The sequence below is a fragment of the Athene noctua genome, chromosome 1 (genome assembly GCF_965140245.1).
Source record: "Athene noctua chromosome 1, bAthNoc1.hap1.1, whole genome shotgun sequence".
NCBI classification, from domain to species: domain Eukaryota; kingdom Metazoa; phylum Chordata; class Aves; order Strigiformes; family Strigidae; genus Athene; species Athene noctua.
Genome location: NC_134037.1, coordinates 114481872 through 114507056, shown reverse-complemented (window position 1 = coordinate 114507056; position 25185 = coordinate 114481872). Strand labels below are relative to the sequence as shown.

General features: G+C 40.3%; 1 protein-coding gene across 2 annotated transcripts in view; it reads right to left on the bottom strand.

Moving 5' to 3' along the window:
* Positions 1 to 41: 41 nt before the first annotated feature.
* The window catches only part of DZANK1 (double zinc ribbon and ankyrin repeat domains 1), a 29082-nt gene continuing 3938 nt past the window's right edge, over positions 42 to 25185 (bottom strand). The window contains exons 5-22 of one of the 2 annotated variants that reach the window (XR_012632938.1): positions 25081 to 25177; positions 24216 to 24340; positions 23566 to 23651; positions 22752 to 22869; positions 21675 to 21788; positions 17329 to 17421; positions 15294 to 15416; positions 14131 to 14295; positions 13278 to 13506; positions 8434 to 8537; positions 6200 to 6274; positions 5154 to 5247; positions 3871 to 3959; positions 2581 to 2661; positions 1893 to 2020; positions 1361 to 1435; positions 850 to 1102; positions 42 to 150 (exon numbers count right to left, since the gene is read on the bottom strand). Coding sequence is in view for 1 of the 2 variants with exons in the window: in XM_074897441.1 (XP_074753542.1) it covers positions 937 to 1102; positions 1361 to 1435; positions 1893 to 2020; positions 2581 to 2661; positions 3871 to 3959; positions 5154 to 5247; positions 6200 to 6274; positions 8434 to 8537; positions 13278 to 13506; positions 14131 to 14295; positions 15294 to 15416; positions 17329 to 17421; positions 21675 to 21788; positions 22752 to 22869; positions 23566 to 23651; positions 24216 to 24340; positions 25081 to 25177 (1962 nt within the window). In the remaining variant the exon portion in view is untranslated. Of the gene's footprint in view, positions 151 to 849; positions 1103 to 1360; positions 1436 to 1892; positions 2021 to 2580; positions 2662 to 3870; positions 3960 to 5153; positions 5248 to 6199; positions 6275 to 8433; positions 8538 to 13277; positions 13507 to 14130; positions 14296 to 15293; positions 15417 to 17328; positions 17422 to 21674; positions 21789 to 22751; positions 22870 to 23565; positions 23652 to 24215; positions 24341 to 25080; positions 25178 to 25185 lie in introns of those variants that run through there. The other variant, XM_074897441.1, reaches the window with a different exon arrangement.

The window sequence follows — 25185 nt, the reverse complement described above, 5'->3', positions numbered from 1 at the left end:
TGACTGTGTCTCCTGAGCCACTTTCGGCATGGCCATCTCTGCGAGAAGCAGACTGATGTCTCCTTCACTTACCTGAGTCTGTCTGGGAAATACCTGGAGTTTGATGCACTGCATACATAATTTTTTTCTGCAGGGATTCTCTTGTTCTTCCTGTTGGTTTAATTAAGGATTACTACTTGTGGTTTTATTTGTTCTTTGTTTTTTTAAAAAACCCAGCTGTTTCCATTTTGGAGATGCTGGTAGCTCTGGTGCAAAAACTTGTGTTTCTTGCAACAGCTGGCAGGCACTTCCATTTTTATACTCAATATGCCAATGCTTTTGGATACTTTTGGAAATAAAAAGGAGAAGGAGTTTTAAAACTCCTTCAGGGATTTAGGATTGTGGCTAATAATGTCTAATTATACCAAATCTTAGTGTGCCTGGAATCCTTTGTAAACTTCTGTTTGTAGTTGACTGCTGCCTCAAGCTGATGCATTTATAAATAAAAGGCAAACCAGCAAAGTAATTTTACTCAGTTTTCTGGAGGAAAGGAATCTGACCTTTAATGCAATGAGCTGCACTGAATGCAGTTTTAACTTCAAAATGGAAAATAAGCTAATCAAAGTACTGCTTACAGTGCTATTGCTCAAGTGTCAAACTGTCATTAGCAGCATTTATAGGTCTCCTTAAAATGCCCTTGTGCCTTAGAAGGTTTGGTTGGTCCCTCTCCTTGCATGAGTTTGGAAAGGAAGAGAAATCTTGCAGAACAGAGCGCAGCCAGTGAAGAATTGTGCTCTGAACTGCTGGGAAGGAATGGGGGAATCTTGTACAAAATAGTTGGCTGTTACTCCGGGCCTGAGCTGATGATACAGGGTTGTGAAGTCTGCAGACAGAACTGGACGTGTGCTCTCAAACTCAGAGAACCTCCAGCTACGTCTTGGGGAAAAGCGGTTGTAATCACACACTGATGAGACCACTGTTCCTGGGTTTCATAAGTTTGTCCAACGTTCCCTGTCCAAGCTTACTTGCAAACAATGAAATAACTTCATTATTTCCAGCTGTAACAGCCAAATCATATGCCGATTGCCCTTTTGCATTCTTCTTTTTTATGCTTGCATTGCAGCTGTAAATAAAGAACAGATTTTTTTTAAGCTACTGAAGTTCATTCCAAGTAACTGGAATTAGTGAAGTGGCTTGTAGGTAAATGTTGATGTGGAGTCCCCTCAGAATTTCTGGATGCCTCTTCCTGCAGGGACCCAGCTATGAGATAAGAGCACTGAACCTCCAGCAGGCTCTGGCCCTTAGGTATTGCTGACTAGGCCTGTGCAGGTAGATTGTGGGTGACTGGTTCCTGAACTAGAGGCCCAGTTACAGTACTTACCATAACAGGGCTCGGACACACTCCTCTCCCTCTGATCCAAGCAGAACTGCCTCATGCAGAGCGGTGTTGTTGTGCCTGCATAGGAGGAATGAGCAATGTACTTACTGCCTAAGGAAACTGTCATGGTACATGGAGAAGTGGTTTAGCAAATTGAACTAAGGAAAATTAATAGGAAGATAGAGAATACACCAGGAGTTGCAGTGATTTTTTTTTTTTTTTTTTTTTTGGTAGGCTTAGTGTGGTTTATCTTACTAAGTTGAAATGGATAGGGGAAGGAATTTCATAGAACAGCAGCTTTTCCAACAAACTATGATAAATCTTCAAAGCTGGCAGCTGAAAGAAGGACTGTGAATGCTATTATCTTTGTTAAGTTGCAGGTTGGTTTGTTCGGTTTTTTAAATTTGGCTTTGAAAAGAGCTCCTCGACTACACATTTTTAGAGGACGGCTGGGAGGTTAGTCCTCTCTGAAATTGGAGCACAAATGCTTTTCTGGTTAAAAAAGGCCCAAGGTGGAGAATTTGTGCTCACTTACAGTCCTGTCTGCTGGTCAACGTCAGCACCTTTCTGCACGAGAAGGGAGATTGCTTCCACGTGCTTGTTAAGGACAGCAACTGTGAGAGCAGGTCGGTCCTCATCACTGATGCAGTTTGGGTCAGCTCCCTAGAAGGTACAGGGGAGGGAAGGTAAGCTGTTAAAGCCATAAAGATTCTTCAGCTTCCACCTTGCTTTAATGTTATGCCAATTTAAGTTGACAAATGGACTTTATGCTCAAGACAGAGGAATGTTTAAATTGGGTGGTATTGCTTCTTCTGAAAATGTCTGTCGTCATCTAGCTCAAAACTGCAGTAAATGTGTATAATGAGGGCAGTCAAACCAGATCTCATAGGATGCACCTTACTACACAGCAAGGAGGTAGAGGTTGTGCTTGCTTTTGCTGTACAGAGGACTTGCCTCTAAACTATAATGTATTTTTCTTTCCATATGGCCTTGACAAACATGGAGTAGAATGCCTTACACACTTGCCAAATAGAAATTTAGAGAGAACATATAAAAATAGGCAGTTTCCTCTCTAAAATGCTCTATCAATCTGGAAGCAGTCAGTTGTATTGCAAGGATGTTGCCTCCTAAGCATTAAGTTGAAGTTGCATACCAGACTAATATTCATATGTAGTAAATGGTCAAAGACTTGGAGAGGGAAACTTCAGCAAGCAATAACTTACTTCACTGAGCAATTGTTCTACCAAGGTGATTCTTCCTTTCCCATTTGGACCCAGTTCATCCAGTAGTTGTCTGGACTCTGGCTGTGAAAACACAGAAAACAGTAACATTTCATTCACATAGTGAAAATACAAGTAGGTGGGCCATAATCTGCCTTTGAGTACAGGTGGGAAATGTACACACTGGCACACGAATGCAGCGTAGCTGAGCCTCAGTATTACTAATCCATGCCCCTTCTCTGTGAATGTCTTTCTGAATCTGAGCAAGTGTTGGATAACCCAGGCTAATAGCTCACTATTGAGGTCCTGATTCAGCAAATGTACCTATAAATGATTAGCTTTACATCGATGCAGCTCTCTTAGGCTGTACAAAGATCTGCTCATCACAGTAAAATTAAACACAGGCACAAGTTCTTTGCTATATAATTAAAGTTTGAAGCTTCCAGAACTTGTGGATGTATTTTATTAAAAAAATTAGTATGTCTTACCTCGCAGAAGTTAGTTTGCTAAATCTTAAAACAACAAAAAAACCCTAAACCCTTTCTCTTTTATTTCTTCCCAGCTTCTTCCTCCTTCTTTTCCCCTTTAGAAAGCCCACTGGGGACTGGACTCCTATCACAAAGCTCTCTATCTTCTTCCACGTATTGAGTTGGTTAACTCATTCAAGCTTAGATTAATGTACGTATCCCTTTTGAAATTTTCCATGCCATTACTGACAATCCATTTAGTAGGCAGTGCTTTCAGGGTATTTGGTCTCTAGTGGAAGTAAAGCTTTGGTTCTTGTATGAAACTAGCCCTCAGCTGTGCTGACATCTCAGCTTGATGGGAAAACTGAGTTGACTTAAAAGCTTGTTGCGTAGGTCATCTTCTGTCTAGTTCACAGTCTGTGCGAACAGTGGTTCTAGCACAGCTGAGGGTATGTCCTATGAGTCAAACTAAGTAGTAAGGTCCAGGGAAGACAATAATGCATCCATCTGATGTTGCTTCTAAGAAAAACCTGTAACCAAATCAGTCTGCAACAGTCTTTAGGCCGAATGCTGTGTCAGTAAAACAGAACGGGTCCAAAAATGAGAGCAACAATCTAAGTTGTTAGTAGGAACAAAGTTCAGTTATTTCCAGTTCTGTAATAAATGTCAGTTACCAATATTCAGGTTTCATATTAAGTTGGACTTTTGTCCCCTTCCCTTACCCCCAATCCGTGTTAAAGTCTTTCTATTTTTACCCTCGGATGCCCTCCTTCATATTAGTGCTGCTCTATAGGCAGTTTTTCCCATACTGGCAGAAGATACGTACAGGGAGCTTATCTTCTTTTTCTGTAAGTGTTCTTGATTTTGTTCTCTTTATTTTGCCTCTTGAATGGAAAATATTATGATCATCTTTTCCTACCAGAAACGGAAACAAGTGTTAATTCAAAGCAAAGTCAGTATCCTAAAAAGAACTTGGGGGAGAGGTCTGGAAATAATTTATCCACAAAAATATTTTATTTGTGTTGAAATCAAAGCAGTATTTATCAGTTTTCTACAAGAGAAAGTGGTGAAATATTTGTTGCAGATCAGACTGGTTTTAACAAAAGGTTTACACTCAGGCAGTCTTAAAAAATTGCTATTTTGAAATGAAGATTCAATGAAATGTGGAGTTTGGGGGGGTTGAGCCTTTATTTAACTCTGCGGCTAGTCAACAGGCTTGACTCAGATTCATGAATTGTTTTTACCAAAAACCTTACAATTTTCCAATGCTGTTTGGCTCCCAAATACTTAAGAACAAGACTAGAGGGCCTTGAGTAGATATGTACATTATTTTAAAGAGACGTAATCTACCAATATGCAGGAGGATTGATAAGGAAATTACACAGCATGTGGGGACCCTTTAAGCTGGTACTGCTAGAGTGCCTGGAATCAGTCACATTACTGACACTCCCAAAAACCAGCTCCTAGTGCTTGTGGCAGCCTCTTGCCAAGTCTCAGAAGGGAAGCACAAAGTAGACAAAACTTACATGTGAACTGAAGCATGTCAAATGATATGACAGGAAATTCTGAATTCTAATGCTGACTTTACAACTAGTTGATTTAATGAAAATCTAAGTCCAATATGAGACACCTAAAATGCTGAGCTGTTACTGACACCAATGGGAGATAAATTAAGCATCTCTGAAAACTAGAATTAATGTATTTCAGAATTTCTTTATCTTTGCTAAATGTGCCAAAGCTGAAGTCGCTGGCACAGCTCAAAAGTAGAGTTAATATTTACATTTGTGGCTACTATTGTAAAAGAACATGCAAAGCATCCAAAGTTTTATCACTATAATAAAAGCACTGCTATGAGCTGTGGCTGAAGTTTACAGGCCCCTTCAGCTGTCCTCTAAGTATTCCCGTGAGTTTTTGACAGAATCCATACATCACTTAAATTTCAACTCAACCACATTTTGAGATTTAAAGATCAATTTAAGCAGCTGCAGAATGTGCCAATATATTAGTTTGCCTGTCTCAGTGTCTAACCTTCCAAACACTACTTCTGTATTCTTGACTACTATATTTATGGTCTATCATAAAGTTGGGGAGCACAGGGGGGAATCTCACCAAAACTAGTCTGACTGCCATCCTGTCCATCTCTGACTTCTGTTACAGTATTCAGGTAATGATTGCTGGACTTCACTGGTTTAGTATGAATATCCTGTAGAATCATCAAATGCAGTCAGTTAATAAGGTTATCATGTAATGCTGTTATAAGCTTAGTAGCACAACACAGTGGTCTTACATATGAAAAAATATGTAGGCTTTTAATATCAGTCTCAAATTAGCACAAATTATTATATGTAATATAATTAATAGTTACAAATTAATATGTAATAATTTGCCCTGAGGCAAAATAATGTAGTATTTTTTTCGCAATCTTGCACTAGTTATTTGTTTTGATTTAGAAAAAAAAAAAAGTGACACAACCTCACTTAATGACATGAAGATTCTCATCCAAATGAAAGTGTTTCTACCACTTGAGAGATGTAATTAACTCCTCGCTTGTGAAATGATGTGATACACCTTTTCAGGCACCACATAGCAAGGTAAGCTTGTTAAGATTCTACACAAAAGATACAGTCTGAATTTTGGATCTTTGAAATGGTAGATTTTCATCTTTGAAAAGCTGGAAACGAATATGCAGGTGGTTTTTGGAACACAGTAATTCTGGAGGTAGGGATTTCAAGTGTTTGATACAGTTAACAGGAGCTCTGGTAAATGTTATCTCCAAACTATTGAGCATTACTAAGCTTGTTTCTTAGCACAATTTACAGACTGAAGAAAAGGAGGATCTAAGATCAAGAGCTAAGGGGGGGCTAGAATCATCAACCAACATCAGCTGAAAGAAGAATGTTAATATTAATAGCAAACTAATGAAATGCAAGATGTTGGCAACATAACCATGAAGTCTGGCTTAATCGGATAAAGATACCTGTTCAGCCAGCTCCAACAGAAAAAAGATTCCTTTCTCTGAGTGATCAGTTAACAACCTCTGAACAAAAGAATTGCTTGTTTAGACCTGAATTTAAAATAGATCAGCATTACACTGACTGGTCTAGCAACAGCTTTAGACCACCTGCCTAACAACGGGCCTCATCCCTCAAACTGACCTTGTTAATAGCAAGAGCGTAATTCAGTGTAATAGTGACTTCACAGTTATCCTCACAGATGGTAGCAGAATTAATCTAGAGGGGAAAAGCAGCCATTAGTATCTCTTACAAAAAGTACAAAGAAATAATTTTAGGAGTAAGTCCAGGTGATGATATTTATTATGGAGCCAATACACAAAATCACACATGTGGCCTTTGCCTACTTGTGATTTTGTACCGACAATTCCCATCTAACTCAGCAAGGGGCAGATGGTATTTTGAGTAATTGGAAATATCAAAATGACTGAAATGCCAAATGAATCCAAAAGATGTAATAGTGCGACGTTTCATGAAAGAACAGTCATTCTCCACCCAGATTTTGAAGCTGCATGAAAGGCTGTGTTGCCCTTAGGACTCCCTACTCCAGGAGAAGTGGTTGCTGCTTTAGTTGTACCTGTTGAACTTGTACCTGTAGCTGTTTAGTTGTCTGTAGAAGTACAGTCTGGAGTAAAACATGAGCACCTTTTTATATCAATTAATTGAGACAGTAGTGCTGGCAAGAAGACTATTGGATGTTATACATAAATAATGCACAGGGGATTATAAAAAAAAAGTGGAATGAAGCTGACAGGGTTATATTGCAGCAGGTTCAGAATTTTGAGATAAGGTTAATTATATTTCTAATCCTCAGGAAAACTGAAAAAGCAGCGTTAAATCCAGATAGTTGGCATCTACTTTGAACCACTTCTGTTACTTTTGGGGGCAGTGGTTTCAAGACAATAGGATGACAAAAGGCTGAGAAGCAGCAGGAATAGCCTCTAGGCAATTTGATATTTTTCGGCATATCTTTTTGAATCCTCTAGCAAAGGGAACAAGTTGCAACAGGCCAATACTTCATCTCCATCAAGCAGGTATCTTTTATATTTATACTACAGCTTCTGAACATATTGGTGGACCCAGTAGGTCTCAGTGGGTATAGAATTCAGATGCAAAGTATTTGATGGAGTGTCATACCTCCCAAAGGTGTAATCTGCCAAATGACAATTGGATTTCTGATCCCCAGTATTCATTAAATTTTCTGTAGTTGTTTCTGTTTCTATGTGTTAAAACTGTTGTGGGTTGGTGGGTTTTTTGGGTTTTTTTTTGTGACTGGCATGTCATCAGTCACGACTGGCTAAGAAGTAGTGAGCTTGAACTGTGACAAGGGAGACTTAGGTCAGACACTGGGAAAAAGCTTCCCAGTAGCTATGCCAGTTTAAGGAATTCCCAACCCTACTTCTGCCTACATCCCGCTTCCAGCTGCTCACTGCCAACCTACTTTTGTACTAGCACTGATGCCTTTTTTTTTCCCTCCAGAGCTATTTTTAGCCTGGGTCAGTCACTGATCCAGTCCACAGGACATTGCCACAAGCAGTTGTGCTGGCAGCACCTGGGAAGCAGTGTGGGGAGATGCAACTCCTTAACCCAGCAGGGCTGCCAAAGAAAGCAATACAGTACTGCAGCTGAACAGCAAGGATAATTGAGCACAGAAATGGATTGCCTGGGGCAATTGTGAAATCTCTATTGTTGGTGAGTTTGAAAAGCTTCAAGGCAAACATCTGTCAGGGACAGTTTAGGCAGAGTTGATCTTCCCTCAGGACAGGGACCAAATGATCTCTCAGTCATACCAGCCCTATCTTCTAGAACTCTTTAGGAAGAACCTCCAGTTTCCACCTTCTTGCTATTACCCCTTTAATCGTTTTAATGCAATTTGGTGACACCCTGAAGACTACATATCCAGTATGAAAAGCAATACTCTGTTCCTATAATACTGGTATAGTTTACATGAGAAGTAGACTGCTATCTGCTGTTATGATCCAGCCTGAAGCAGAGGCAAGCGTATCATTACATCTCATTTCTAGCAGGGCTTATTTAACTGACCAACTACATAGATGTCAGTGATTTCTTTTTCTTGTTTGTCTGCTGCAGGGTACTATAAAAGCAGCTGAGCAACAGCTTTCTCACTTCTATCACTTCTCTTACAGCTGTGAGGTGAGAGAAGAATGGACACTGCCATAGGAAAGAAAGCAGAAAAAAAATCTTCAGTAAAAGACTGAGCAAAAAATGGAATGACAAAACCAAACAAATTACACACAAAAAACAGGTCAAGGTATAAAGAGAAGGGAGACATTTATTTTCCCAGTGTTTATCTGGCATCCACAATAATCTTTTCATGAGGCAGCATAGGAAGATAGTACTCACAAACTCCTCCCTACCTTTCCCATTCGAGGTTCTCCAATCAGTGCTCTGAATTCAAGGTTGTTCTGAGCATAGCTTCTAAGGTGAGCGCAGACATGATCCAGCTGTCTTCTCCAGTAACCTGATCAGAAAGAGTTAAGCAGGAGAAAAATCCCTGAAATTGTGATTAACATTTCTTCTAGTCATGTAATGAATGATTTAAATGTTTTCACTGAGAAAAAAAAAAAAAAAAAAAAAGACTTTTTCTTTAGAAAATTAATCTGATCAAGAAAATGAGAAGCAAGTTACACCCTAAAAAAAAGATGAAAACCTGTCTTATCCATAGATTGTAATTAATTCTTAGGAAACATCTATTCACAACAAAACCGTGTCTCAGAATTGCCATTTGGAATCAAAACTGTCCCTGTGTGGAGGAGAATCTCACGCTATTCCAGATCATTAAGAAAAAAAAAAAAGATACAATACTATAACTAAGCAATTGTGCATTGTTGAACTGATATTTAGTTAATTTGAGATCACTGGCTGGTAACAATAAGCCAAATCCGAAAATCGCAGGCATAGTAACTCAACCTATACAGCATTCTACTCTGTGTAAATTATTCCTCAAATAAATGCCTTTCAATTATATATGGGAGAGCATATTAAAAGCTTAAGCATTCCTGCTCTTTTGTGTGTTAGGATGTCTGGGAGAGAGTCAGCATTCCTTTATGGTCGTACAGGGCATGAAACATTAGGGACTGAATGCACCTCAATGCAAAACTCATCTTAAGCCCTTAAGAGTTTTTGCAGCTCCTGTCCAAGTATTTCTGAATCAATGTTCTTGTTTTCATGAAAGAAACAAAAGGACTTGTTCTCATTCTTAAGTGATTGTTATCAAGATCTGGCTAATTTTATTTTTGAGCATACTTATGGAAAGTACAGAGTATGATTTATTTTGTTGTAAATAAATTGTGTAGGCTTGGTAACCTCATTTAACTCACACAATGAAGTTACTCTGACCTATCCTTCCCTTCATGTTAAGTGAAGCTCAAAGCAGTGAAAAGAAGCCAAGTCAGAAGAAAAGTGCTGTTGTCTGACTTTTACAAGAGAAGGCAAGTGCACAAGGATTTTTGTGCTTGGAGGACTCTTCCAGGATTGAACTGGTAGAAACTATGACAAACTAAATGAGCAAAACAGCAAGTCTTATTTGTCAGGCAGCTTTAAAGGAATATGAAAAGAAGGATCCCCAGAGCAACATAAATTGTTCCCTGCCATGGTTTCACATGCGAAAATACAAGTTGAAAATAGCAATTAAAAAATCTAAGCTAGACTACTACTTGGTGAATGATCCCTCCAGAGAAGTCAGTATTATTTGCAGTAAACTGGTTCATAACTAGCCTAGATCCCCAGATTTTATTTCAGAAAATCCAGATGGCCAGGAACATATTTTTGCATGTTTGGTATTTTATTACATCTAAAAGGATTTTTGGCAGCACTGATGGAATACTTGAATTCATGCTGTCAATAGTTGATCACACCTCTATCACATGGATTTACTGTTTGTTACAGTAGAAAAGGGGAGGCTTCTCTGTAAAGTTTACCTGGTAAATTACTTGGCTTCTGTTCGAAACAGACTGAAAGTACAGCAAAAAAAAATGAAATACAGCACACATCAGAGGATTAGTGTTTTGGTACTGCTGTTATTTGCCCCTGTACTAACTGGGTTTTTTTAATCTTCACAAAAGAAAAGAAGGTTAGTTAATGGCTGATATGGTCAAGAAATTAAAATTAAATCTCTTATTAAATAACTTGTATTTAAAAACTTTAATATCAAATGTCTGATACTATTTGAATTGAAGAAATAATGGATGTATTTGGCATATATAAATGAGATTTTCCTGGGTGATAGTGTATGGTCTTGTTGATACATGTAGTTTCAAGCCGTATATACAGCTCATCATCAAGGAAAGGGAACAGCATGAAAGACCTGACTGTAACGGACTTTTATTGATTTATGGAATGAAATATGTTCCTCAGTCCTTGGCAGGGTCTAAAGAAGAATACATTACTGCATCTTCAACAAAGTTACCTCTGCTAAAGGGATAAAAATTAACATAGTTCAAAAGCAGTTGAGAATTTCGTTCCAACATTTCCCAGTGAAAGAGTTCTCCCTCACAAGTCAAGAGCTGTACTTCGGATAGAGATATATGAATATTCAGTGTTACTTTTTTTTTTTTTTTTTTTTTTTTGTCAGCACTATTATGGGCCAATTCTTTTTTATCTCTGACTAAATTAAACATGTTGAGTCAAGTGTTGTATTTCCTACAGTGAAGTCCAAGAGAACACACCACATTTCAGAGCAAGGAAAACTGATTTCCCTAGTGATAATTTAAAAAATAAGACTGCATCATCTGGGTATTTATACAGAGTCCAACCAGGAATTTCTAATATTCATTAGCAACTTTTTCTACCCAATAGATAAATAATTCTGGTAACAGCCTGAGGGGTTGACCTCTGATTGTAGAAAATAGCTAGAGATGGGAAAGCAGATCAGAAAAAGTAACTGCTCCTCCAAACCATGCTTTGATGCTGTAGTGATTTAAAATTAATTTATTCTCTGTACTGCACAGCTGGACTCTCCTGTGAGATAGACAATTTTGCAGATTGGGCCATTTATTAGGTCCCTAACTAATACTGATAGACTGTCTCCAAGGTTTGGGATTCAGAAAGCTGAAGCTGAAGTTTTCCCAGGATAGTAAAACTAAAATCTCGAAAAATCGCAATCTTTTTAATGACAGCAAACAGTGAAGTGATTCCACAAAGGATTAACTGATCAAACCAGGGACTGTGAAACAAAGTAATCTGCAGTGCTGATACAGTAGTCTGTGCATGGACAGTCTCTGCAATGAGCGATGGGGATGTACTGATACCTTTGGGGGGCTGGAAGATGGAGCCTACAAGAGCTCACAAGGTTGCTAGCAACGCTTGTTTCTGTAACCCCGAATCCTTTCCTCTATTTTAGTTCCCTTTGCTTCTGAAACTTCTATAATTTATTTCACAACAGTACCCCAAACAAGTTCTTCACATAGACAAGCCTTATTATATTTTTCAAGAGCTATGATCCTTGACTTCGGTGCCTGGGAAGCTGATGGAGCAGCTCATCCTGAGTACCATCATACAACACATTCGGGACAGCCAGATGATCAGGCCCAGTCAGCATGGGTTTATGAAAGGCAGGTTCTGCTTGACAAACTTGATCTCCTTCTATGACAGGGAGACCCGCTTATTGGATGAGGGAAAGGCTGTGGATGTTGTCTACCTTGACTTCAGTAAGGCCTTTGACACCGTTTCCCACAGCATTCTCCTGGCAAAACTGGCTGCTCACGGCTTGGATGGGCACACGCTTTGCTGGGTAAAAAACTGTCTGGATGGCCGGGCCCAAAGAGTTGTGGTGAACGGAGTTAAATTCGGTTGGCGGCCGGTCACGAGTGGTGTCCCCCAGGGCTGGGTTTTGGGGCCACTCCTGTTTAACATCTTTATTGATGATCTAGACGAGGGGATCGAGTGCACCCTCAGTCAGTTTGCAGATGACACCAAGTTGGGTGGGAGTGTTGATCTGCTCGAGGGTAGGGAGGCTCTGCAGAGAGACCTGGACAGGCTGGAGCCATGGGCTGAGGCCAACCTCAGGAGTTTCAATAAGGCCAAATGTCGGGGGCTGCCCTTGGGCCACAACAACCCCCAGCAGCGCTACAGGCTTGGGGAGGAGTGGCTGGAGAGCTGCCAGTCAGAGAGGGACCTGGGGTATTGATTGACAGCCGGCTGAACAGGAGCCAGCAGTGTGCCCAGGTGGCCAAGAAGGCCAATGGCATCCTGGCTTGTGTAAGCAATAGCGTGGCCAGCAGGGACAGGGAAGGGATCTCACCCCTGTACTTGGCGCTGGTGAGGCCGCACCTTGATTCCTGTGTTCAGTTTTGGGCCCCTCACTACAAAAGGACATTGAATGACTCGAGCGTGTCCAGAGAAGAGCAACGAAGCTGGTGCAGGGTCTGGAGCACAGGTCATATGAGGAGCGGCTGAGGGAACTGGGGGTGTTTAGTCTGGAGAAGAGGAGGCTGAGGAGAGACCTCATTGCCCTCTACAGCTACCTGAAAGGAGAGCTGGGGATGAGCCTCTTCAATCAATTGTGATAGAACAAGAGGTAATGGCCTCAAGTTGCACCAGGGAAGGTTTAGACTAGATATTAGGAAGCATTTCTTTCCAGAAGGGGTTGTTGGGTGTTGGAATGGGCTGCCCAGGGAGGTGGTGGAGTCCCCATCCCTGGAGGTGTTTAAGATTATTGACGACTTAGCGCTGAGGGATATGGTGTGGTTGTGAACTCTCAATGTTAGGTAAATTGTTGGACTGGATGATCTTCAAAGTCTTTTTCAACCTAGACAATTCTGTGATTCTGTGTTTCAGAGTTTTGTTTAACAATACTTCCAGCAGGCGCTATCGCAGTTCTAACTGAACTTCACGTTGCAGGGTGTGGGGAGGACGCTGGGAGGTGGGAGTGCTTGTTCAGTAGTTCCCAATTCAATATAGGACACCTGCCCCGATCTTGTAGGATCTGAGGAAATCACACTACTAGCAAATTAGTAAGGCTGCACAGCGTCAGTAACTGTAACTTTGATATTGCTGATAGGCTTTCTTTTAGCTATTGGTGGAGATCAGTGATTGAATTCTAACGCACTGCATTTACAAGTGAATGGTAGGAAGACAGACTTGTGAAGATGTAAATCAATGTCCTACTGATGGCACACTCCATGGACCATAATCTTTTCAAGAAAAAGCAACATCATACATTGCAGCTTTGTTTAGAAAACATAAAATCAAATCTCCTAACCTTTTCCAGGACTAATGGCTGTCAGGAGAGGCTTATGATCACTCATCTTTTCCAGCTTTTCTTTTTGTGAAATCAGCTCAAGCTCCTTCTTTTCCAACAGTTTGCTAGATGGGTAAAAAAGTCCAATGGTTTGGGTTCCTTTATCTTCTCTTTCTTTTAGTTCTGCCCTTGATTTGGTCAAGGAAATAGGAAGAGGCTGCCAGGCAACTTGAGCTTGATATTTTTTAGCCTGTGGGGGGTGGAGGGTAAGGAAAAGTGTAAGTAATATAATTAAATATAATTAAATGGCTTACAAGCAGAAATTAATTAGAATGGTACACAAAACTGTAAAGGAATGAAAAAGCTAGCAGGAAGAATCCTTAACAACTCTTGATTTTAATTATCAGTCTGTAACCATGATGCAATTTATCACAAATATTCAAGCAAAAGCAAAAATCTTCATGATTGCCATGTGTTGTTTTTTGTAGGACAAAAGCTGGCCTTGCTAAATGTTACGGTCTTTCTTAAAACAGAGTTTTAAAAACACGGTTACATATGCATGAAAGAATACCTTGTATCAGCAGGACACAAATAATTCTCAAGTAATAAAAATACTTACAGAGCTAAGACTTTTGAAAAACTGGTTGTTTCTCACTGTGCTATTTACAATAAGTCTGGATTAAGGCCTTTGGCTAAGGCTATTTTTCGGCAGAAAGCAGTTCTCAGAATAAACATATCCTTGGTTTTGCCCTCAGCATGCTCGCAGACCACAACGCTGTCTCAAAGAGGAAATGAAGTTGTGCTGATCTGTACCCGCAGTTGACTAGCCTTTTAGCTGTGTTCCAACCTGGCTTTGTAATACTGTGTGTCTTACCTCAGAAAACCCCAGCGAGTCCCCAGCATCCACGACACTGCCGCTGCGAGAACCCACCCTTGATGGGGGCTCTATGTAAATACCGCAGGACCCACAGAAGCGGGCATATGGATGGTTGCTTGCACCACACTTGAAACAACTAAAGTAAGATGGAGGAGGTCCAGGCTGGAGGGATCAATGAAACACTTGTCACTACAGAAACACGACGCACGGTTCGAGAATTACAAAAGCAGTGGCATGAATTAAAAGGAAGTAAAGTAGCACTACCTAAAGCTATTAACCAGGATACCAGATTGCTAATACACTGGCAGACGCAAGACAGTAAATCTTCAGATATCTCAGCACTCTGCTATGGAGGCAAACATTTTTTCAGACAGTTCTAGCATTATGGTATGTTATTTTTTTTAACATATAATTTCAGAAATACTTATTTTCTTTGGAAAAGCCCTGTAATTACTAGTCTGGTGCTCTGATATTGAATATTGACTGCAATTATTTCCAGTTCAATTCTAACACCACCACAATCCCTGAGTCCCCTGGTATAAGACAGGACCAATGGTTCTGTATATTCACATAGGAGAGTGTTTCAAATTTTATGTAGACTCAGCTCACAAAAAAAAAAAAAAAAAAAAAAAAGTGATCTGAGATTCAAACATATACCTATAAAAATATATGCCAGGGGAAATTGTTTACATTGACTGTACAATGCGAAAGCTCTACTGAGCAGCAGTTAAGTACTTGTCTTAATGTTAATGAGGCTTTCAGCCAAAAAAAAGTGCATGCATCATCTCATCTCTGGTAATTGCCTGTATAGGTGATCATTGCCCAGAGTAGATATGGGAAAACTTGCATTAGGTTAGCCTATAGTTTAACCTTTGATGGATAAGTGACTTTGGCAGAGTACATGGCTATTGCATCTCAGCTGATGCAATGAGCTGATGCTCACTGGCCCATGATAATTTGTTTACATCTCTAAACCCTTAAGTCACTGACTGATGTGGGGTCAGGACATCATCTAAACCTTTTTCTTTATATAATCCTATGTGCTCTAAGCAAGTATTTTGATAATAATAAGCTGTGTACAAACTGACAAAGAGTTTTGCAAACAGAAGTTTGAAGACGAGTAAAACAGATTTGTCAACACAAACACCGAGAGCACATGCCTTGGCTCCGCACCAGTCACAGAAACGGGCATCACATTGGTTAACACGATTGCATTTTGAGCATGAAACTGTTTTCTTTTGCTGGCTGTGGTAAGGCGGGGGGGTGTCTCCTCGAAACATGGGCTAATAAAACAAAACAAGCATTAGGGAGAAAATACTGATGAAGAGAAGTTCACAAGCCAAATAAGGGGAGAGAGTAAAGCAAGTTACTTTGATAATATAAAGTAATATTCAGCCTAAAAAAATTATTTCAATTTAGGATAAGCAACAGACTGACTTGGATCTAACCTGTAATTTTTTTCATTACAAAACCACAGTAAAATGTGACATTAATTAATTTTAAAATATTTTTAGCAGAACTAGCGCAAAAAAAGAATTCTTTATCAACGGTGTCCTTTTAGACTGAGTATTTATTAATATGGCCCCATGTATAAGTACATTTGAAGTTATGAGGGAGGTTTCTCTGCTGATAAACTTACATTTTCAAATCCAAAACACAACCAGCATTTTTCTTTGTACCTTTCTTTGTAGTAGTATGGCAGGGAGAGTGTGTTGAGACAATGAGTTTTCTCTCAGTTTGGTATTCGTTAAATAAATATTTTTTTGCACTCTTTTACCTCATACAAGTTACATATTATCTAGCTCTCCTACTACAATTAACTTGTATGGGTGTGCAAAAGAAAACAGATTTTTTCAGCTGAAACTTCTAGAGGTTGAGTATAGATCCTAGTTAGGACAAATAGGTCTTAAAAATGTTTTGTTAGGTTTTGCCTCAGGGTTTATGCAGTTTATTTTCTCTGCAAGTCAGAACTATGAATAATGAACAAAACCCAAGGAAAATTACTTTGATTGCAGACACCACACAGCGAGTAAGCAAACACAAAATAGCCTTATTTTCATGTGGCCTGCACTGCATCTTGAACGATGTAATTTGGGAGCTCATTTGGAAAATAAAACTTACAAGAGCACAAGTCTAAATATGTTCTAAATCTACATTATTTAATAGCCATTAATATTTGCATTATTACTAATTATGCAGGAATCACTATTGGTTATCACTAATTAATCAATATTATTAGTATTTTTTCTGATTACTATTAATAATTCTTAGTAAGCATTTAACTTTCAGCTACTACAGGTCTCATCATTCAAGTCCTATGCCCAACTACATATGCAGCTACATATTAATATCTACATTCAGTGAAGAAGCTAAACATATGTTTATCTTAGGTAAGTATAGATTCCCACTGAAATTCCCTATGAAAAGACACCTCAGCAGCTATACAAAAGACCTTTGCCTTTAGCTACTGACAGTCCTAGAACTTAGGATGTTCCCATTATAACCAGAAGATTTTAACTTGCATATCATTTTTCTTCTTTCATTTCTGTATTTACCACAACCTGGAGAAGCGAAATGTACCGTAAGGTTTTCATACAAGGCTTTTCAGAAGTGAAAGTAAAATTCTTCTAAAAAACCAAATGAGCAAGCTAAATGGGGAGATGAAACAGACAGCAGTTTTAGGGGGAACATTTTCTGTTGCTTTTCTCACCTCTGTGCAGAGTCACTGCCAAATACAAGCATGGTAGCTGTATGCATGTAAGGGAAGCAGCAAATGGAGATAAGAAAAATAATGTAAAATAATATTTTATTTTCACAAAATAATTGAAATCAATGTGAATGATCTTCCTGATGTATAGAACCAAGTTTCCTATTGCAGTTGAAAATAATCTGAACACAAACAAGAATTCTTAGAGTCAGGACTACCCATTTTCTAAGAGCCTTCTGAGCTTTCACAATGGCATTTGCAATCCTAACTTCCACAGGAGAAACCTGAAGGTGTACAATACACTTATGTTTAGCTGGACATTTGTGATGAAGCATCTGTGGGAGTACTGGGCTTGAATATGGCATGGGGGAGGGAATCTCTGCTTTTGTAGCATAGGGACACAGGGATATGACTTCAGTTTTCCAAAGAAAAAGAATGTTTTGCTTTGATTTGATTAACCCTAGTGTGATTGATGCAAGAAGCCTTACCATCTGCATTTCAGGCAGTTTCCTTTCACAAGTCACACAGTGTTTATGGTGAAGGGGATTTCCTGTGCCACATGCCTGACAAATTACTTTGCCCTTTTAAACAGAGAAAGAATACATTTCATATAGTATTTGAAAACTGTGAACAACAATAATAAGAAGAGGACTTGATCTTACAAAGTGCTGTGGTTATTCAACCCTGCAGATTGAAGAGCTCCTTTAAATCTGTGCTGTGGGCTTCAGACTTTAGTTAGGCCATATTGCCTGGTCATCACAAATCTATGCATCTTGGTGACAATTTTTTAAAAACTATGGTACAGTTCCCTTAGAAGACACAGCATCAATACTTCCACAGCTTTGTATATACTAGTGCCAGTTTGCTTAGTCACCACACACATAGAAAACAGATAGACCAGTATCTTCAAGAATAATAATTATTGTTATAATATACCATGAGGGTGCCCTAAAAGATCTTAGCACAGTCACTATTAATAAGAGAGTTTCCACCAGAGCTAAGAATAATGAGTCCAATATTTTGATAGTTGCCACCAAAAGTTCAGGTCTGCCTTTGCACCTATGTCAGGGCTACCATAAAACATCAAATTTGGGCCAACTGTCTATAAGTTACTTTGACATCAAGCTGATAACTGCTTCAGATTATGAGTCTCCTTTGTTATCTGATCGTCTTCAGCCACTGATATACTTTCAGCATCCTTCTTTTTCCAAAAATTTTCCCTTGCAATTATCACAGAATCACAGAATGGTTGAGATTGGAAGAGACCTCTGGAGGTCGCCTGGTCTAACCCCTCTCTCAAGCAGGGCCACCTAGAGCAGGTTACCCAGGACCATGTCCAGACAGATTTTGATTACCTCTAAGGACGGAGAATCTACAACCTCCCTGGGCAACCTCTGCAGGTGCTCAGTCACCCTCACAGTAAAAGTGTTTCCTGATGTTCAGATGGAACCTCTTGTGTTTCAGTTTGTGCCCATTGCCTCTGGTCCTGTCACTGGGCAGCACTGAAAAGAGCTGGGCTCTGTCTTCTTTGAACCTTTCCTTCTCAGGTATTTATATGCATTGGTGAGACTGCCTCTGAGCCTTCTTTTCTCTAGGCTAAACAGTCCCAGCTCTCAGTCTTCCCTCCAGATGCTCCAGTCCCTTAATCAACTCCGTGGTCCTTGGTTGGACTCTCTCCAGTATGTCCATGTCTCTCGTACTGGGGAGCCCAGAACTGGACACTGTACTCCAGATATGGCCTCAGCAATGCTGGGTAGAGGGGAAGGATCATCTCCCTTGACCTGTTGGCAACACACTTCTGAAACACAGTCCAGGATACCATAGACTTCTTTTCCCCAAGGGCATATTGCTGGGTCGTGGTAAACTTGGTGTCCACCAGACCCTCAGGACCTTTTCTGCAAAGCTGCTTTCCAGCTGGGTGGCCCCCAGCATGGGGGGTGCAGGGAGTTGTTTCTGGGTGCAGGACTTCACACTTTTCCTTGTTGAATTTAATGAGGTTCGTGTCAGTCCATTTCTCCAGCAGGTCCCTCTGGAAGGCAGCATGAACTTCTGGTGTACCAGTCACTCTCACTTTTATATCATCAGCAAACTTTGCTGAGGGTACAGTCTCCCCCATCATCCAGTCCATTAATGAAGACATACAGGATCAGACCCAGTCCTGACCCCTCGACTACACTGCTAGTTACCGGCCTCCAGCTACACTTCATGCCACTGGTCATCACTCTCTGGGTCTAGCTGTTCAGCCAGTTTTCAATCCATTCACTGTCTGCTCATCCAGCCCATACTTCAGCAGCTTCTCTGTGAGAATCTTAAGGCAGACAGTGTCAAAAGCCTTACTGAAGTCCAGGTAGTCAGTATCCACTGCTCTCACCTCATCTACTGAGCCAGTCATTTCATCCTAAAAGGGTATCAGATTGGTCAAGCATGGCTTCACTTCTGTGAATCCATGCTGACTATGCCTGATGATTTTCTTGTCCTTCACATGTCTTGAAATGATTTCCAGGATTACTTGCCCCATTATCTTCCCAGGATTGAGGTGTGAGGCTGACCGGCCTGTAGTTCCCTGGATTCTCCTTCTTGCACTTTCTGAAGGTAGGAATGAGACTTGTTTTCCTCCAGTCCTCAGGAACCTCTCCCAATCGCCATGTTTGTTCAAAGATTACTGAATGATCCCTGTGACATAACCCAGCTTCCTCAGCACTTGTGAGTGCATCCCAACAGGGGCCCATGAACTTATCTATGTCCAGTTTCTTTAAGTATTCTCTAACTCGATCCTCCTCCATCACAGCTTAATTCTTCCTTCCTCCAGACTCTCTTCCCTGGCCTCCATGGCCTTGGATTTCTGAAGGCTGATCTTACTGGTAAAGGCTGAAGTGAAAGGCTGAAGTCAGTACCTCAGCCTTTTCCATGTCCTGTATCACCAGGTCCCCCATCCCATTCAGCTGTGGATCCACATTTTCCCTAGTCTTCCTTTTGGAATTTATATACTTATAGAATCTCTTCTTGTTGCCTTTAACATCCCTCACCAGATTCCACTCCACAGGGGCTTTGGCTTTCCTAACAACATCTCTGCATATTCCTTCCCAGGTTGCCTCTTCCTGCTTCCACCTTCCATATACTTTCTTTTCACATCTGAGTTTTGACAGGAACTCCTTGTTTATCCATAAAAGTCCTCTGGCACTTTTGCCTGTCTTCCTGCTCATCAGGATGGACTGCCCTAGAGCTTGGAGAAGGTGACCCTGAGTCACCTTGAATCATCACTAGCTTTCTTTGACCCCTCTTTCTTCCAGGGCCTTATCCCATGGGACTTTTCCAAGCAGATTCCTGAAGAGGATAAAGTCTGCTCTCCTGAAGTCCAGGGCTGTGATCTTGCTGTTTGCTCCTGCTCCTTCCTCCCAGGGTTCCGAGCTCCACCCTCTTGTGGTCACTGCAGCCGAGGCTGTCTTCGACCTTCACATCCCCAACAAGGCCCTTCTTCCTTGTAAGTATGATACCCAGCACAACACACTTCTGCACTGGCTCCTCAATCACCTGGCAGTTGTCACTGATACTTTCAGGAAGTTCTGGATTGCTTATGCCCTGCTACATTGTTTCTTCAGCAGCTATTGGTGGGGCTTAAAGTGCTCCATGAAGACCAGGGCCTGCAAATGTGAGCATACTTCTAGCCGTCTGTAGAAGGCCTCATCCACTGGTTCTTCCTGGTCAGGTGGCCTAAAGCAGACTCCCACTACAATGTCACCCATACAGTCACACGAGCCATCCCTCCACGTCCCTGTAGTCTCATCAAGTTCACAGTCCTGCAACTGTACCCAGATCTCTAATTCCCTGTGTTTACTCCCCATGCTGCATACGTTAGTGTACAAACACTTCAGAGAGGCACCCCAGCACGCTGATTTCACAGAGAGGCTCTGGGGGGGTTTCCCCAATGATGCTGTATTACAGGCACTTCCTCTCAAGAAATGCTTGAGGTGACCTCACTTAAGCCCTATTTTGTTGATCAAGTATCCCCTTTTGTCATCATCACCCAAGACCCTTCACTTGTCAGCCCTGTCCATCGTTCCCTCACAGGGCTGCTGGTAACCTCTCTCCCCTGGTGTTTCTAGGTTAAAGTCCTTCTTAATAACCCAGCACTCCTGCTGGAAAAGACACCTTTGCCCTGCGAGGTGAATCCCATCTCTCCTAAGGAGATGGTGATCCTCAAAGAGGGTCCTGTTCTCATAGAAACCAAAACCTTGTTGCCGACACCAGCTTTGCAACCAATTGTGGGCATGCAGTATCAGTCCTCTCCTCTTCGCACCCCTCCCCCTGACCACAGGCATCGAGGAGGGCCCCTATTTGGGTACCCATACCCCTGGGTAGGGAGTATTTTGTGGGGCAGATTTTGTCTAGTTAAGACTAGGAACACTTCTGGATCACTGACTACGATTGCGCTCTAGTGTTTTGGGTATATACCCCCTGCACCAGTCCTGCCAGCCCATCTGAGCTAAGCACTCACCATCAAATGAGGTAAGCAGAGTAATGAGGACATATTCAATAAATTTCAAATGCTTAGTAGTAATAAGGCCATAAATCATAGGATCATCTCTCTAATGAACACAAGTGCATGCATTCCTATCATTCACACTCCTATATCATGCACTCTTCAGCATGCCTTCCTGAGCTTAGATGGTGATTATTTCTGTTCAAGGTGGTTTTAATCCTACTAACTCTTAAAGCTGTCATAATGTAATTATATAAACCCAAGCTGGATCAAAATATTTATAATGAAGTCATCTGTTAGAAAAATGCATGCCAGGAGGTAAACTGCTATTTTGTTATATTTATTCTCAATTACCTTTATACAGATGTTCATTTGGGGCTGCAGCTGTGGAGCTATTGGTGACTCACATACAATGCAAGTAGGTGTATTCATTGGCACGAGATGTCTGCATTCAAGACATGGTGCCATCTAAAGAAAAAGCCATGTCACAGCATGTTAAGGACCATAATGAGATCATTAAGTTTATCATGAGACTTTCAATATTTTCCCAGTTAGAGTCTACATCAGCAGCAAAGTCACTGGAAACAGCAACAGATGCTGATATTGATCCTTAAAGATCAAAGGTGGTTGAGAAAATATAAAGACAACTGGAAAGAGAATGCTTTACCGACTACTAAAAATATGCCAGAAAGGTACTAAGTTAATTTTCAGTAAAAGTAAAATGCTACTATAAAATGTGTGCAGATAGTTTGAAATTCTTTTAGTTATGAACCTAACCAAAAGATGTGGTGAATATTCTCAGTCATCACTTGAAACTACAGCATTGCTCCAGACAAGACACCTTTCTGATGATAAAGAAAAAAAATACACCACTGACTTGTAAGATCAAGTTATTATCTCTTGGGAAGAGCTTAGAGAAGACAGTTACAGGTATCACTGTAAAAACTCAGTGGTCTATGTGGGCATATGCCCACATGTGCCACTGTTTAAGGTTTCATGCATATTAGATGGATCTTCTACAGCTATGACACAAGCAGTAGTTACTAACTAACTAACTGCACTAGTTAGCACTGGAATAAGATGCATATGCAGGTCCTGAAGATGCGATGGTTGTTGTTGCAGGATGAGGGGAAATCTGAATTTGGTAATGTTTCCTGACACAGGCAAATAAGACACAACTTACTTTTTCATTGCTATCCTTATTAAAATACATGGCACTTGAAGCAGTCTATGGTTAATTTTGCCCATCATTTAGGAATTATATCGGGTCCACCGCTAAAGGTATTGAACAAAATAAAACAATCGGAACAGAACTTCCCAAACAAAAGCTTGACTAAATATGAATTCAATGCATAGCATTGCATGTGTAATTTGCTGGGGTAGTTGGCTTCTCCAAGGAGGATTTGTTGTTTGTTATAATGTTGTGCTGACCTGATCTCCTTCAGGGGGTGGAAAGCGACGTACTGGCACAGGTGGGATAGGAGATCCACATTCCTGACAGAAGTGAGCAAAGGGGTCAGACAGGCGAGGTGCAGAACAGTGTGCACATCTGAAAATGAGAGAAAACTGGCTGAGCTTGTTTTGGTATTGTACTGTTGCATAATAATGAGTAATCTGGAACTTGTTGTGACAGGATTTAGGCCACTGATTTCTCAGCTGTTGTTTCCAAGCTGTGGTGGTCCGTCAGATCACATCCAGCATCCATGATATGAGGTTCTGAACTATAAACAGCTTTGCAAGGTAGAAAGCTCTTGGCTGCCATGGAGTTTCATACTTTCTTCCTCATCATGTGAGGTAAACAAAGGCTCCTGACACACAATCTGTATCAGACCTCGCTGCTGCAACATGGGGAACCACTGATGTAGATCAAATAACCCATTCAATACTGATAAGCACTAATGTTCTGTGAGACTGCTCCGGTGAGCAGTTTTCACCTGCAGCAGTGAGGGCTGTACTCTAATTTGAAAAGATGGCTTTTCCTCTCATCCTACAGGTGTTAGGAATTTCTTCTCTTTAAAAGGATGATAAGATAGTTGATAACTGTTTATGGTGAGATGTAAATAAGACTTTATGTAAGAGAGAATTTTGAAAGGCCAACCTAGATCACATTCTTCTGTTATGAGCCAGTGTCTGTCTTTGCTTTCCTCATTTTTATACAGGCCCACAATATTATCAACTTGGTTGCAAAAGGCAATTGCTCAGTTACTTTCCAAGGACAAATATGTTAAAGGGAGAAATCACTTACTTGAGGAAATCTGTTTCCCTCTGGATCCTTGCCACTTGTGTGCTTGTTAAGCTTTTCCGGCTAGTCACTGCAGAAGAACGGGCAAACTGAAATAAAGATAATTCTTCAGCCTTGGTAAGTGAATATTTGCAAAATGCATAGAAGAGTAGCAAAATCAGCTAAAGATTTTATCTGAGACAAACTGCACTGAAATGCAGTGCTTTAAGGAATATCTAATACACTTGATTCCCCCATTAGCTGCATTAAGGATCCACAGCTTCTTCCAATAAAAATAAATCAACGTCTTGCTATTTATTTCCAAGACAGCATTACTGAATATTAAGTTTAAATATCAATTTGCCAACATATAGCAGTATGTATTTGCTAACTGAAGATTCAGTAATGTATTAGAAGATAAATAATAGGAATGTAAGCATTGTTAAATTGCTTTGCCTGGTTTTGTCCTTACTGATAACTGCGTACTGCTTTGGGCATTTCTATACTATTGTGTCATTGCCAGTAAATTTAAATTAGTACCATATAATACAGCCAAAGGCATTAATTTCTGCAAGATTATATGAGCATGATCACAGATCTTCACATCTTTATTTTTTTAAAGTTCAGTTCTGATGACAGCCTTTTGCAGTTTTCCTTAACATCCCTCCTCTTACCTGTAACAACTCTATTGGTAGTGCTGAGATGGATTCCTCTCTGTACTCTGTTGTTCCCAAATGACTGGCAAAGAGCTGTGGTCCTTGCAGGGACCTGTGAGTAGTCTTTCCTTCTGTTTCCAAGTCTAAAATTACAATCTGGTTATTCTACTGTCATTCACTTCATGCAATTAACATTATTAACACAAATATTACATACTCTTGCTTTAAATTCCAATATCTAAAAGTGTATTTGACATCCAGATTTTGGGTTCAAATAAACTGCATGGAATTACACTAGAAGCAAGCTCATTCCTCTCTGAAAGACCTTACTTTTGTATTTTTCTCTATTTCCCAGTTGCTTCCTTCCCACATGCTCAAAAAACCCCAAGTTCCTAAGAGTAAATTAATGAGTAAACATTGATACGATTCTCTGCTCTTAAACAGTCCCGTTGCCGTTACCATGGAATAACAGGCTTTATCTTCAGAAAAAATCTGGGTCGAGCTTTCATTTCTGCTTTGTGTATTTATTTTGGAATCTTACTGCAAGCAAGTATCAGTAAAGAACTCTGAAAAGGATTTTCAATCCCATCAATTTAACAGCATTTTCTGGTACAAATGGAAGTACAGACTGGGCCTTGTTTTGTGGCCAAGAAATTAATGATATTTTAATATGTTTTTAACTGGTAATGTGAAATGTATGGAAGGTAATTTTTGTTCCCTATTTGCAATGTTGAGAAATCAAAACTGGAATTCCCAGAGGATATTCTGTCTTCTGAGGTGGTTTTAAAATTACCCATATTTTACCAGTGATACAAGAGGAAAACTTTACACTATTTTCAGCTAAGACAGAAGTTTATTTCAGTTTTATGAAGTAATACTACACCTTGAAAATCTTGGGATGCTTCACTCCAGGCAGACTTGATTTCCACATTCACTCCATTCTTCTTTGGTTCTGTAGTAAACTTTATGCCTTCCCTCTCCTAAAAAG